The sequence below is a fragment of the Protopterus annectens genome, chromosome 5.part0 (assembly GCF_019279795.1).
Source record: "Protopterus annectens isolate FY-2018-M chromosome 5.part0, PAN1.0, whole genome shotgun sequence".
NCBI lineage: Eukaryota > Metazoa > Chordata > Ceratodontiformes > Protopteridae > Protopterus > Protopterus annectens.
Window position 1 is genome coordinate 262,888,133 of NC_056735.1, and position 15,296 is coordinate 262,903,428.

At 39.4% G+C, this 15,296-nt stretch overlaps 1 protein-coding gene across 2 annotated transcripts in view; it reads left to right on the forward strand.

The window, feature by feature from the left end:
• PKNOX1 (PBX/knotted 1 homeobox 1) overlaps nucleotides 1–15,078 on the forward strand; it is a 1,629,974-nt gene extending 1,614,896 nt beyond the window's left edge. For both annotated transcript variants that reach the window (XM_044072234.1, XM_044072235.1), the window contains one exon: nucleotides 12,883–15,078. In XM_044072234.1, coding sequence (XP_043928169.1) covers nucleotides 12,883–13,091 — 209 coding nt within the window. In that variant the 3' untranslated portion in view covers nucleotides 13,092–15,078. The remainder of the gene's footprint in view (nucleotides 1–12,882) is intronic.
• The last annotated feature ends 218 nt before the right edge of the window (nucleotides 15,079–15,296 follow it).

Consider the following 15,296-nt stretch of genomic DNA (forward strand, 5'->3'; position numbering starts at 1 on the left):
AGAAATGAGGAGTGGGAATCCTGGGGGCATGGTGGGGGATCTGTAGCAAACTACAATTTGGATTGCAGTCTTGCCCAGAGTTAGTTGCACTTGGATAATCTCGGATGCATTATGCTGAGCAACTAGTCTGCAGGTGCGGATATCCTTAATGAATATGGACACACCTCTGCCTTTAGTGCTTCGGTCCAGGTTAGGTGGCCTAAAGTTGTGGTATGAATTATAGCCTGGTAATGCAGGGGTGCTCTATGGAGCCTTGAACCAGGTCTCAGTCACGCACAGATGTTGATGTTCTCCATTTTAAGGAGTGCCTCGAGTGAGTGCATTTTGAGGTTTAGGCTTCTAGCATTAAGTAGCATTACCCTCAGATTTTGCTTGCTTGTACCTGTTACGGTGGTGAATTTGTCATTTGAATCTTGCCTAAAAAAGGCACTATAGGGGTGGCAAGAGCCTTAGCCAGTATCTGGAATCCCAAGGGCGACAGGTGCAGGCCATCTCTGGCAAAGCATCGTGGTTTGTCGATCATGTCATCCCAGGTAGACAGATACTGGATCCCCTTAGAATGACACCAGAAGCTTAGCCAATTGTTGAAGTCAATCATTTTGTCGTTGTACTGTGGTATCCTTCTGGGTGATGGCAGGATGCTACTCATGGCTAGGGTCATACCTGCCTGGGCTACAAGATTGGACAGCTCCTCCATGTCTCTTTTCATGTAGTCCAGGGAGGTACGTCTCAGGTCATTCACACCAACACGGACAATGACAGAATCATATTTGTACTTGTTGTGGAGTGACCTGAGTGCATGCGTTATGTGGCGGATCCTGGCAGCTGACAGTAACTTTCTCCTTGTTTAGCCTGGTGAGTGGAACATCAGTGTGCCTGACTATAGAGTCACCTATGACTAGAGTGTTAGGTACGTTGTTATGCCTTATGGGCTGTGTTTGAGTGGCACACTGAGTTTGTGGGCTATGTGTCATTTGGGTTGTGTTGGGGGGGGTGGAGGTTGCTTGCTTTTCTGCTTTGGAGGTCCCTGTTGCTTGGGTAGATTTTTTTTAAGAGTCTCCACGAATGTAGGTGTGTGTTTTGTGTTTCTGTGTGTGTGTTTTGGTGGTTTAGGTTTTGAGGGACTATGTGATGAGTGTGGTGTGGTGCAAGTGTTTACCTTCTCCTCTTGACTCTCTAATCCAGACTTTGGTGAAGAGAGCTTTGCTTCCAGTTTGGCTATATAAGTGCATCTCTCACAGGCTGTAGTTGTTGGGTGGCAGGAGGAGAGGGTTGTCTGTGTGCATGAGGCAATTGCTACTTTGCCCCAAGATGCCCAGATTCATCAGGTAGACAGGAGAAAACACCGGGAGCTGACCCTTAGACATGCCTGGATAGGTCAAGAAAAGCTGGCTCTGTTTGCAGATGACATTATTTTACACCTGACAAAACCTGAAAGGGACATTAGAGTGCTGTGGAACATATTGAGACAGTTTCAAAGCTTTTCAGAATACAAAATTAATGAAGCTAAAACAAAGGCAGTAGTGATAAATTAAGTACCCACATACAAATTTGTTCAGCAAAATCCATATTTATGGGGACATGATAAATGAAGTATTTAGGAGTATGGATTAAGAATGATTCCGGTGTGGCAGCTAAGGATATGTGGGAAGAGACTAAACAAAAGGTAATACAAAACTGAGAAAATGGAAACTGTGTTATATCAATATCAGTAGTAAGATACAAGCAGTTAAAATGTTTTTAGTCCCTTTAGTCTTGTACACAGGTCAGGCATGTTTTTGTCAACGAGAAGAGAAGTTGTGGTTAACAGTTAATAAAGAGTTGAAGGATTTTATCTTGGAGGGGAAGACAGCAAGAGTCAAGTGGGATTAGTTTATTCTAACACTAGAACAGGACGGATTGGGATTACCCAATTTGAAGAGGTTTTTCAGAGCAACACAGTTAAGGCACATAGCACAAGCAGAAAACTATAATTCAGAGTGGAAAGAGTTTATGATGAAATGTGGGGGAAGCTCAAGAAAGAAGGAGAGATTGGCATTTTGGATGCAGACCTTTAAGGAGAATAGCAGTAATCATACAGAATATTATATTCATAAAGCAGCAGAAAATATTCTAAGAAATAACAGAGAACACAACTGGAATGGGATCTTTAGAAAAGGGTAGGAGCAAATTCCATAGAAAAAATGGGAACTGTGGGAAGAGTCTATACAGGGGAGGAGTGAGGTTTACAAGAAGTTAGGATTTGAATGAGCTATGTAATGTTTGACTGACAAGTGATTGGGTTGAAGTGATGTATAGTGTTTGCAACTAAAATTGTGTCAATACAGTCTGTGATGTAAAATACTTGGAATTGGAGCTGTGTCAATATGGCTTGTTTTCATTTATTAAAAAAAAAAGGATCCGCATGTGTGACATATTTTAACTCCTTCTACAGTTCCATAACGTGACTAACCAGTTTAGCATGCTGTCTAGCAGCACATTCTGTAAGAATTAATAACTAACCCCAAGTACAGTCAGATGTTAATTTTGGCCTCTGCACTTTAAAATTAAGCTCCTACTCAGTAAAATCTCCTGCCAGAGTTTTATCAATGTGAAGTCCTGGTCATGAGATCTGCATTTCTGCATATTCATCTACATGTTCTTATAGTTAGTCATTTAGTTGTTTTTCATGACAAAGAAATGCTCTTTAAATTCTTTAATTATATGTGGTGTAGCCATGTTAATATTTTCTGTACTTCACAAGTCAGCTGCTTCCAGAGTCATCCCATTGTTGGAGTCTATATTGAAAATTCAAATTCTACTTCATGAGCTGTTGTATCTTGAAGACATCAAGCAGTCTGTTTACTGAATTGGATTCAAACATAATTAATGCCAAACAAACACTTGAATAAATAGACAACCAAACAACCATATGAGAAAACACAAAAATAAAAGTGGAATCTTAAAAAATATAATGAAAGAAATTTTGCTTTAATGTGTCAGACCATGTAAATTGTGAGTCCCTATTGGGAACATTACTAAACCATTGTACATGAACTCCTTGTATTATATTTTCTGTGTATCTAACTTGTTGTGTAATCTTTGTAATATTGTCTATTGGAGCTTTTCTCCCCAGGCCTCTGCTGAAAATGAACATATAGCCAGTCGGACTATCCCAGTAAACACTGTAAAATAAAATAAATAAATAAGTAACTGCATCTCTGACTTCTCAGCAAAACCTGCATTGTAAGGAGTGATTTGGAAAATCCACTGCTTTTGTATTGATTCATTGGCCACACTTCATTTTTTCAGTAGTAAAGTGTTAAGATACTTAAGGCATAATGCCACTCTTTTTTATTTTAACAAATTAACATATGGTGTTGTAAAATTAGTGCTGATTCATTTTAATGTCTCCTAATTTATTCATAGAAGCAACATGCATAATAATACAGCTTAAATGTGTTACATCGCCCCATATACTTCATTGTTCTGCACTGCAAGATGTCAAGCAGACAATGGGCTATATCCTTTAAGTGTTTACAAACTATAACTTTGTTTCCTTGTTGTTTTAACTAGGTAGCACTTACTTGTTGATGCATTAATTCATAGTTTTACAAATTAATCTAAACAAAACCTCATGAATGGCTTTATCAGCATCACAATGTATAGTCTGTGTCACCAACTTACAAATTTGACACTTAACTACATTAGAATGCACCTAACTTGTCATTATTTTTAGTTATATCATCCTAGTTAGAAATGGCCAAATTATGTTAATGCATTGCATTTTTATAAGAAAAAACAAATTTGCCATGGAACATTGGCTACAATTTTGCATCATCGGACTATAGTCTCCAGTTTTATATAATAATGTTAAAACTGGTGAAAGCACAATGTTAAGACATAAAATGTATTACGCCGTTTTATATCTATTTTGCTGTGTCTGGCATCCATTCCACTCTTCGTTCACTGTGGCAAGTGCCCTCAAAGTTAGGTGCATTTTACCAGCTCCATGGGATAGAGGGATAAAGCCCTAATTACAGACAACTTGGATCGATTATAGCCACTTGGACATATGAGACACTGGTATGGAGGGCTGGGCTTGCCCATCCCAGGGGAGAGAGCATTAATTTAGGGGTTCCCTGCAGAGATGCGTGGTCCATAGAGGGGAATAGCCCTTGGTTATAATAGGTGAACATAGGGGAGGGAGGGGGTACCAAGGGAGTAGGTGATAAAAAAAAAAAATAAAATCTCCCTGTGGGAGCAGTCAGTAGTATGATACCCCAGGATGCCTCCAAGAGTCCATGCCAGCCCCAGCCTTAAAAGAGCGATAGCCCAGTGGCAGTAGAAGAATTTAGTAGACATAGCAATGGAAAGGGGCACCAGGGTAGTCAGAAAGACTGAAGCAGAAGGGTAAAAAAAGAATGCATTTTTTAACTAAATACCCTGCTCTTACTTCCTGAAAATTTCATCATGTAATCTCAGAAGGGGACTGGCCTTTTATACCGTGTTTCCAGATACAGGTGTCCATATGCCTTCATTGTAACAGTCTGATATTTTGCATTGCTCCTGCTTTCCATTTGTGGTAATTTGTTGAACTTCTTTCTTCAATTTATAAGTAATAACGTATCTTTCCTGAACAGTCATGCATCATGAGTAAACAGTGTTGTGTGTGTGTGTGTGTGTGTGTGTGTGTGTGTGTGTGTGTGTGTGTGTGTGTGTGTGTGTGTGTGTGTGTTTTGCAACATGCCATAGCTAAAGTGCCATAGTTTGGAGCAACTAAAGTGAGGAAGCTTCAGTGTTTTACTTTGAAATCCCTAAGGGTAGAATGTCAGACAAGTGCACTTTATAACTGAGTACCCTTTTACTACTGCCTGTAAGGTTTGTAATGAATCTGAAAGATGGACTAAGCTATAGCCTCTTGTACATAGGTTCCATATGCAGTCATCCAAATGCCTTCATTGTCACTAACACTTTACATTATTCTCAGTTTATTCTGTGGTACTGTGTTGAACTTCTGTGCAGTAGGCAGTGTAAAATAAAGGTTTATATGCTTCTTTACTGAGTTGTCATTATCTCAGAAATAAAAATAAAATCTGAGTATTACTCCTGATTTTTTTTTTTTGTCACAGGATTCATATCCTTTCCCCCAGTTTAGACTCATGAGCTATTGTTGAAGATGACATTTTGTAATTGATTTGATACTTGGAACTGCCAGCACAGTGCATTCTGTAACTAAGGGTCATGACGTATTTTCTAAGAAATTTGTTGTAATATTTCATTTGGTTCCCAACAAACATGCTTAGTTTTGCTTTTTTTCAGGATGACAGTGTGTATAGCTGAATGATTGCATTAGCATGTTGTTGTTTGTCTTTCGGCTTTTCCCGGTTAGGGGTCGCCACAGCGGAGCTCCGGACCAATAATGATTGGCAGTTGGTTTTTATGGTGTCGAGTTGCCAGCCCGACACCCAAACTTCAACGAAGGCACGCCCATTCAACGCATGTCTTTCAAACGCCCACTCGACCACAGGGAGGACATGCAGACTCCACGCAGAAGGCACTCCCAACCCAAGCCAAGAATCGAACGGAAGAACCTCTTGCTGTGAGGCAGCAACGCTACTGCTGCACCACCACGGAAGTAATGATTGCATTAGCATGTAGAGAAATCAGACATCAGAATCTCGAATATGTACACACATTAGAACAGAAAAATGTACACATTGCTTTAACATAAAATGACAGATTCTAAAAGTATGAAGTTTTTCTTCTCATTTCATATGAACATTAGCATGTGCGGTATCTTTGACAAGAATATATATTAAACTTTTGCACAAATGCTATGAAAATTGTGGAACAATCTTATCAAAACTTTGTAGATATAATTCTTTTAAGAGACTGGATGAGAGAAAGAGTTAAATGCCTTACTTGTGTCAGTAGTACCACCACTGTTAAGTTACTGATTTCTGTATTATTGTAGATGGAGATTTACATTAGAAGTACTCTGCCAACTTACTAAATTCATGTTGGATGAAACTTAACAGGATATGTAATTTGATGTGACTCTACTTTTTCCAGAATTTTCTCCGATTGTGGTAAAATGTGTATTGGATGAATGACAGATGTAGCATTTAAGTTTTGTAGAGGAGGAATAAAAATTATTGTAGCTAATGCCTTCAGAATTCTGGCTTAGATCTGTCCACACCTGGTTTTCTGTCTTTGGAAATAACAGCTTACTATATGCAATCATCTGTAGGTCAGAATATTTGTTTGAAAATTTAGCCTTAACACAGTTTTGTCATATGCAGGGAGTCGTGTTGTAATTAAAGGAAGAATCTACTGTTCTGCCATTGAAAATAAATATACCTGAACAGAAAAATTTGGCTGTGAGGATACAAACACAAGTTCTTAATTATTAAAGACGACATTGCTGCTTTTTAGGGATCATCCCTGTGATCATGAAAATACTGAAAGAATGGCCATATTAATATATTTCAGTTTGCTTTTGTTATTCATTGCTACACATCCCACCTTGGTTGCTATAATGGCCAAGGTAACATTTCATTTTGATACTGTCATCTACTGCATGCCCCATCATTAATAATGGCCACAGTAATGCATTGCAATTTACTGCTTTCAGTTAGCGGCACCCCCCCACATACAATCACGGTAATACCTACTGCAACTCCTCCATCACTCTAATGACATCAGTAATGCATTGCAATTTACTGCTCTCACTCAGTAACACCCCCCCACACACAATCACTGTAATTATAAAAAGTGAAAAAAAAATGAATGACTACTACCGTGATTAATGTGGACTTTTACCACAACCCGCAGATATATCTGGTGTCATGCTAGTAAAAATAAAAATACCTACAAGAGAAAAACTGTCCCTGAAGGAAAAAAAAAACATACTGCTAACTTGTATATTTACATTTAAAATGCATGTAAAGATATTTAAAGAAGATAAGCAAGTAAAAGTTAAGTACATTTTAAAAAATAACATTATTCCAGTATTTTAATGGAACTGTGTTAAATCTGAATAGCTAATGTTCATATATTAACACTTAGATTTATATAGGGGTCAGGGTTTAAGGGTTTTTTAAGTCTCTGAATTGCCTACTTGATTCATGTATACATTGCCAATGTCTCTTAATGAAAGGCAAAATAAAGCTGTATGGTAAGGTGTATTGTGTTATGGGCTATCATGAGTACAGGGTACAGTATAGTTAAAGGTTTGAGTACTGGTTGAAGCATTAGAGGAGACAGCAGTTTGCCATGAGTTTCACATTTATTTCCACTTCTGCCTTTTGGCCTTCCTTTCTCATAGAAATGCTTAAGGTTAGCCAACAGATAATGCTTGATTTTGAGGATTTGAGGACTACCTTGTTATATTCAGTTCAATGTTTGACAGGGGTGTACAGTCCTGAGATTATTCAGAATATTTTTAATCTGACCACAGTTTTTTTTTTTTACTTCACTTTAAAGCATTCTGAGGTGAAATCCTGACCAAAAATCCTGACTTACACTGAAAATATTTATCCAGTATGGGTATGAGAATATTAATAAACTGTAAACCAGTACTGTAGACAGTTCAGCATAGAAGTTGCTTCATTCAGTGGCAGGTCGAGAAGGAGAGGGAATCGCTGATCTTTAATGAAAGATCAAAAAGAATCTTACTTTATTCAGTAGCAGGTTGCGAGTGACAGGGCATCCTGGAATATTTGCAACTCTTAATCCAGGTGTAGGGATGCCTGCCTTATACTAAAGGAGAATGTCCGCAGTATGCTCTATCTTGAAATGTAAAGACAGAGCTGTAGATAAGTGCACATGTAGGAAGTCCCCCAAAACTCAAAGCATTCCTTCCATTACAGAAACTAAGCCTTCTTGGAGATCAGCTGAGATGGTATTGGTATGTTTTTTTACAGCACTGCAAAGGGGCATGCCTAGTGTAAATCCTGATAACAGAGAGTTGAATTTTTTGAGAGTGTATAGAAATTTATCTGACTCACTTTGGGTAAGTCATTGGAAATTTGGCAGTGACCATGCAAAGTTGGTACCTTCTTGGTCAAAGTTTTTCTTTTTGCTGTCTCTGAAGGGAAAGGTGGAGGTTTTCAGAAGACTGCTTGTATTGAAGGCAAGGTAGTAAAGTATTAATGGATAGAAATAGTGCATTATTTACATGGATTGTAAAAGAATATTTGCTTTGGGGGTTTTACAGAGGTGGTCAAAATATCTCCTTAACATTTTTTTCTGTTTTACATTAAAATTAGTTTGCGTGTTTTTGTACTCCTAATACAAATGGGTGTGGTTTCGAGCTTGTTACCTAAACTTTTTTTTTTTGCGCGTCTTTGAGCATAGCGCAACAACGGGCAGCGCCGCCTAATTGGGTTTAAACTATTCCTGGCTCCACAAAGTCTGCTCTTCACTTTTTCCCTTAGAACTGCTCTATCTCTCAATTTAAACACCATATTCTCATTTTAAGGCCCTTCACTGGTCCAATTAAGTAATCCTACAAGGTAGCACTATTAAACCATAAGCACTACTTACTCTTATACTCTCTACGATTACCCTGTCCTCTATTGGTCCATCTTAAATTCAGTTTCCCTATTACTCTAGCATGTCCAAAGGTCAGTCAATGGTTTCCTCTCCAGTCCAGCTGGTGAATCTGGGAATTTTGAGGCAATGTTACAACTGTCTCATGTACACGGACAACCCTCTCCTCCTCCAAACAGGTTCAAATATATGTGAGAGATGCAACTATTTAGCCAAACTGGAGGCTGAGCTCTCTCATCTCAAAACTGGTGTAACCAGTCAGGAAGAGAAGGTAACCTCACACAACACAATTCCAGTATCACATAGTCCCACCACATCAGCTTAACCAAACACATAAATACACAAAAACATACTCGGAGGCTCTAAATAAAAATCTACCCAAGCAACAGAGACCTCCAAAGCAGACATCCAAGCAAACGCTACCTCAAAACAAAACACACACAACACATAACCCACAAAGTCAGTGTGCCAAGCAGCCACAGCCCTTAAGGCTGAATAACACACCTGATACTCTTGTTATAGGTGACTCTATTGTCAGACACACTGACGTCCTGCTCACCAGGCTGAATAAAGAGAAGGTCACAGTGAGCTGCCTGTCGGGCACTAGGATCCGCCACATAACGCAAGCACTCAGGTCACTCCAAAGCAAATACAAATATGACTCCGTCATTGTACATGCTGGTGTGAATGACCTGAGACGTACCTCCCTGGACTACATGAAAAGAGACATAGAGGAGCTCTCTGATCATGTAGCCCAGGCTGGTATGACCCTGACCTTGAGCAGCATCTTACCCTCACCTAGAATGATGCCACAGTACAAAGACAAAATAATCGATTTTAACAATTGGCTAAAATTTTGGTGTCATTCAAAGGGGAGCCAGTGTCTGTCAGCCTGGGATGACATGCTCGACAAGCCACGTTGCTTCGCTAGGGACGGCTTGCACCTGTCACCACTGGGCTTTTGGATATTGGCAAAGGCTCTTGCCACCCCCATAGTGCCTTTTTTAGGCAAGGCTCAAAAGTCAAACCCACCCCCATAGACAGCACAAGGAACAAGAAACTAAGGGTAATGCTGCTAAACGCCAGAAGTCTTAACCTCAAGATGCACGCACTCGAAGCTCTCCTCAGTATGGAGAACATCGATATCTGTGCAGTGACAGAAACCTGGTTCAAGACTCCTGAGAGCACCCCAGCACTATCAGGCTATACCTCATATCATGCTTTTCGGCCCCAAAACCCGGACCGAACAACAAAAGGAGGGGGAGTTTCCATATTTATCAAGGATATCCACACCTCCAGGTTAGTGGCATTGCACGAAGTATCGGAGACCATCCATGTGCAACTAACAGTGGGCAAGACTGCTTTTCAGTTTATAGCATCCTACAGACCACCCTCTCAAAGTCAGGAATCCCATTCGGCTTTCCTGAAAACATTGGAGAACATGAAGATCTCTCCGAACACCATTATATTGGGCGACTTCAACTACCCAAACATTGACTGGAAGCACTACTCAAGCCCCAGCACCTTAGCCCAAAGATTCCTGGAAATTATAAACTCAAATGCTATGGAACAACTAGTCACCACTCCCACAAGAGGGCCAACATACTAGACCTGATCATTACCAACATGGGGACTCTATGCTCCACACCAGAAGTATATCCCTCATTGGTAAGATCAGACCATAAATTAATTTCACTGGATGTCCACATCCCGACCCCACCCCCAGCCCAGAAAACCACAGTGAAAAACTTCTCAAAAGTGAACTTCTCACTTCTCAAAACCGAAGTGGAATCCTTCAAGGCCCCAGGGCCAGTGGAAACTACAGCCCAAACTGCAGAATCCCATATAAATGCATTCTACGGACATCTCCAGGAATGCATGGATCATGCTATCCCAAACAAAACCAAGACCCAATCATCCAAAGGCAGGCGTCCAGTCTGGTGGACCCCTGCCATAAATAAACTGTACAACAGAAGGAGGAAGCTACTACATGATAGAGCAAAATCCCTAATAGGGAAGGCATCTCTGATCAGTACTAGCAAAAAATTACAATCCCTCATAAAATCCTCCAAGGCCAGCTTCGAGAGAAAAATTGCACAGGACACCAAAGACAATCATAAGGCTTTTTCAGTTATGTTAGAAACCTGGGATGCAACTCCCAGACTTGTTCTGAGTTGATTCTAAACGACAAAAAATACACTGAACCCACAGACATCGCCAATATCCTGGCAGACAGGTTCAATGCAAACTTCTCCCCCCCCTCCCCCCCAAAAGAGCAAATATCTATCCCGGCAGAGGGCTGCCTCCCAAACATCTCAGATGCTCAGGTGAAGGTTGCCCTCTCCAAAGCAAAAAACACTGCTTCCATGGGACCAGATGGCGTCCCAGGTTGCGTCCTACATGAACTACAAGAGGAACTAATCCCTCAAATAAAACAGCTATACAATCTCAGCCTCACTACAGGATATGTGCCCACAGAATGGCGTACAGCAACAGTGGTCTCACTCCACAAAGGTGGAGCATCTACGGACCCTGGAAACTATCGCCCCATAAGCCTGACTAGCTTAGTCTGCAAGGCTATGGAGAGGATCATCATGGAGCTCATAAACAAAGACATTGGGGACCTACAGACACTAGATCCTACCCAGTTCGGCTTTGTCAAGGGCAGATCCTGCCTTTTGAACCTAGTTGACTTCTTTGAAACAGTCACCAAAGCCATAGATGAAGGGAAGGTAGTCCACACAGCCTATCTGGACCTTGCAAAGGCATTTGACACAATACCCCACTCGGGCATCATAGATAAGCTATCCAGCTTAAATATAACCCCTATGTCACAAGATGGGTCGCAAACTGGCTCAAAGACAGAACCCACAGAGTGAGAGTTGCTGGAGCCATGTCAGACTCGAAACCGGTCACAAGTGGCGTCCCACAGGGTTCTGTCCTGGGACCACTCTTGTTCGGTATATACTTTTCCGAGGTACAGGCAACGTGGGGGGACTATGGCTCACCAAGTTCGCAGACGACTGCAAACTGGGCGCCATAATCAACTCTCCAGCTGACACAAACATCCTTCAAAAGGTCTCACAGAGACAGATAACTGGTGCCAGCGCCATGGTTTAAAGCTAAATGCCAAAAATGTATAGTCATACCCTTTGGCAAAACAATGTGCCCACAAATTACCACATAGGCGGAAACCCATTAAGTACAGAGAAAGTTATTAGGGACCTGGGGACCCAAGTTGATAGCAATCTCTCCTTTGAAAACCACATTGCCAAAGTGGTTAGAAAGACCTTCTACATAGCCCACCTCATCACGAAGGGTTTCACATCTAGATCAAGAGAGGTAATCGTGCCTTTATTCATCCCTCATCAGGCCCATCATAGAATACAATGCCCCTTTTGGGATGTACCTTACCCGACACCTGCAGCAATTAGAAAGACCCCAAAAGTATCTCACCAAGAGGATCAAGGGTCTCAAACAGATGCCATATACTGCTCGGTTAAAAACTCCAGCTCTACTCAGTTGCATACCACCTACTTGAGGCGATCTATGCCTGACATACAAAGCTATGTCAAATCCAGAATTAATGGACATGCTCCACCTCAGTAAATCTAAATCCCTTAGAGCCACACGCCGAGGGACTTGAACCTCAGCACAGAAATAAATAGAACTTGCTGGAGGGACAGGTTCATAACCCAGAGGCTCCCTTCGCTCTGGAATAGAATTCCAGTTCATGTGAGGCAGAGCACTTCACTGAATCTCTTCAAGAAGAATCTCGATAAGTGGATGGGGGATCGTAGGTTTGTCCCAGGGATTACTCCTGTGTCACTATTAGACAGAGGCACAGTAAACTAAACCTTAAAAAAGGGCACAGTATACTCAAATCGAGGGGTGGCGTAAGCCATACAGAATCGGGCTAGGCTTATAATTGCCCCAGGGCAGATAGCCTAGTATGAACCTATGAACCTATGATATTTATCTTTAAGCTTCTGATTCCTGTGAAATACTATTGTTCTACCTTCAGGCATTTTAAAATACTGCAGGTGGACTTTTTCTGCATATATTTTCAGAAAGTTATTGCTGAGTATTGCTTTTTAACGGGAAGTATAAGAAAAATGTTTATTTGCCAACTGAAGTAGTTATAATAATTTTGTTGTAAACTTTTCTTTATTGAAGTATTGGATTAACCTGCCTGTGAAATACATTTTATAACAATGCTATAGCCGTTGAGTTAAACAGTGGCTTGGTGTTCCATTTTAAACTTGTACATTATGATTACTAATAACTGTACTATTTTTATACAGCATCCCTAGTAGCTTTGATTAAAATGGTTACACTTTTTTCAAGGTACTGTGGTGACAATTGCAGCTCCAGTTAATATGAACATGGACAGCCTCCAGTCTTTATCTTCAGATGGCGCAACACTGGCTGTGCAGCAAGTAATGATGGCAGGGCAAAGTGATGATGAATCTTTGGACAGTGATGATGATGGTGAAGATCTTTCTGCAACTAGTATAAGTGGGCTTGGATTAGATAACAGTGACTCTTTGCATTAGGCATATACGAAATGTGCACAGAAAGAAATACTGTAGAAAAAGACTTGACAGTATGTTTTTTATAGTTTGCACAGCAAACATTTTACACAGCGAATTTTATTTCTGATATATTTTATACCTAGCTATAGAAGGGTGTGCACTTTTGTATTTCACAGCCAAGTTAAAAGATGGATTGTTACAAGTGTTTTACTTCAGGTGCAGTATCTTCTTTAAGTGGTTATCCAGCTTCTACTAGAAACCATGTACGATCCTCTTCAGTCTGCTTTGAAGGCATTTCTACATTTCATTTTTCACTGGGCAGTTCGAGCCACCAAGGAAGACTTGCAAGTCTTGTGTACATCTACATCGAGCAGATGCCTCTTTGATAAGTAGCACAAATGTTTGCCTGAGCAATGGATTTATAAGATTGCTTGACAGATCAAATTGTAATTTTTTTTGTTTTGTTTTGTTTTGACAGGTTTCTGCACCTTAAAAGCTGCCTGTGATGGGCAACTTAAAAGCAACAAAGTGTTTGAGATAGTATATAACACTTTAAATAACGTGTTAGTCTTTATAGTAAGCATGACTTATTTATCATTTGTCATTAGTTGTGTAAATGGTAACACTTAGATTTTCCTTATCATTAGATGCAAAACAATAAAATCATATTTTTATATATCATTTTGAGTTGACTTTCACTTTTTTGAATGTCAGTTTACAGAAGCCTTCATCAGCTGTGATCACTCTCAAGAGAACTGTACTGTATTAAAGAAAGACACAAAACTAGTCACATCTTGTTAATTGTGTTTGCTGTAACAAGCAAGCTACCTGATGAATTAAGCTTTCATGTTACAGTTCCAGTGTTCATCTTGTTACTGGAAGAGTCTGCATTATGAAGGTTAGCTACTTACTAACCACATGCAATGACTGAACTGAATATTGACTAAAGAAAATTGTCTACACTGTAGCTGGTGACACATTCTAGGATGCTGCAAAATAGCTTAAAAGCAAAAAAAAAAAAAGTTCATGATTATTTTTCCATCTAGGGAATTATTTTTTGTGGTGTGTAGTAACGTAAACCACAGGTTTTTGTAGGCAGTATTCCTTTTATTGATAATAAATGTAAATTTTGAAATTAACAGTGACAATCCTTCATCACATGAAAGCTGTGTCTTCAGTTTAACTTGCTTATTTTAATTAAAAGGAATTCTGCAAACCCAAGTGGCCTACCTAGTAGAAAGTAAGCAGTTACATTTTAGTAAGGATCTTGTATTAGAGAAGTGGTATTTTTAAAAGAAGAATTAACAAGCACAGGTAAACTTTAATACGTGACAGCATTTATATCACTGTAATTATGTAATGCGTTACTTTACTAATTTTTCCCTTTTAATTAGTACAGTTCCATGCATATTGTAAAATGTGTGCTAGTTTTATTAGCGTAATATGCATGTAATGCAGTTTTCAATAAATCTAAAAGATTTGTTGGTATTTTCATGCAGAATATGTAGCTGCCATTTTGCATACTTACATTGTTGAATGTTGCCAAACTAGTGTTTTTTTTTCCCAGAAGTATTTTTTCACGTTTTGACTGCTGTGATATATTTTTTTGTGCGTGTGTATGAATTGTAACACTGGATGCTAAAATTTCAATGTTTGTAGTAACAGTGCATTTTAACAGGTTTAAAGGTTTATGGATACTGGTTACAGAGAGCTAGTTTCTTCTAGTCAAAAAAAAGAAGTAAATGTTCTAATCCACAAATTAGAGAGGGCAAGAATGTGTACATTTCCATATCACTGATTATTACTTTTTTAGATTTTATGAATTTTGATAGCAAGCAGAGTGGCCTGGGTTGTAAATTTAGGCCTTATCTGATGGCATATGCATACTTTTTTGATTTTTTTTTTTTTTACTAAGCAAGAGAACTATTTGGCTATAATGAATGCATCCTACTATCAGTGTTTAGCCAAAAGTCTATGTATCTTAATAAAAAACTTCACTACAAAATTACACTGGTGTATTTTTATTTTTATTTTATCTCTAATATTGCTTATTAATTTGTTGCCAGACAGTAAACCACAAGTCTTCTTTTGTGTGATTATTAATGAACTAAAACACAACAGTGATTATGTTAGTGCTGCAGTTAATGCTGTTGAAGTGTTGAAGACAAAACTTTTATTTACAGGATTTGTGTCTTCAACATTAAAACATTTTGAAAACTTGTTCTC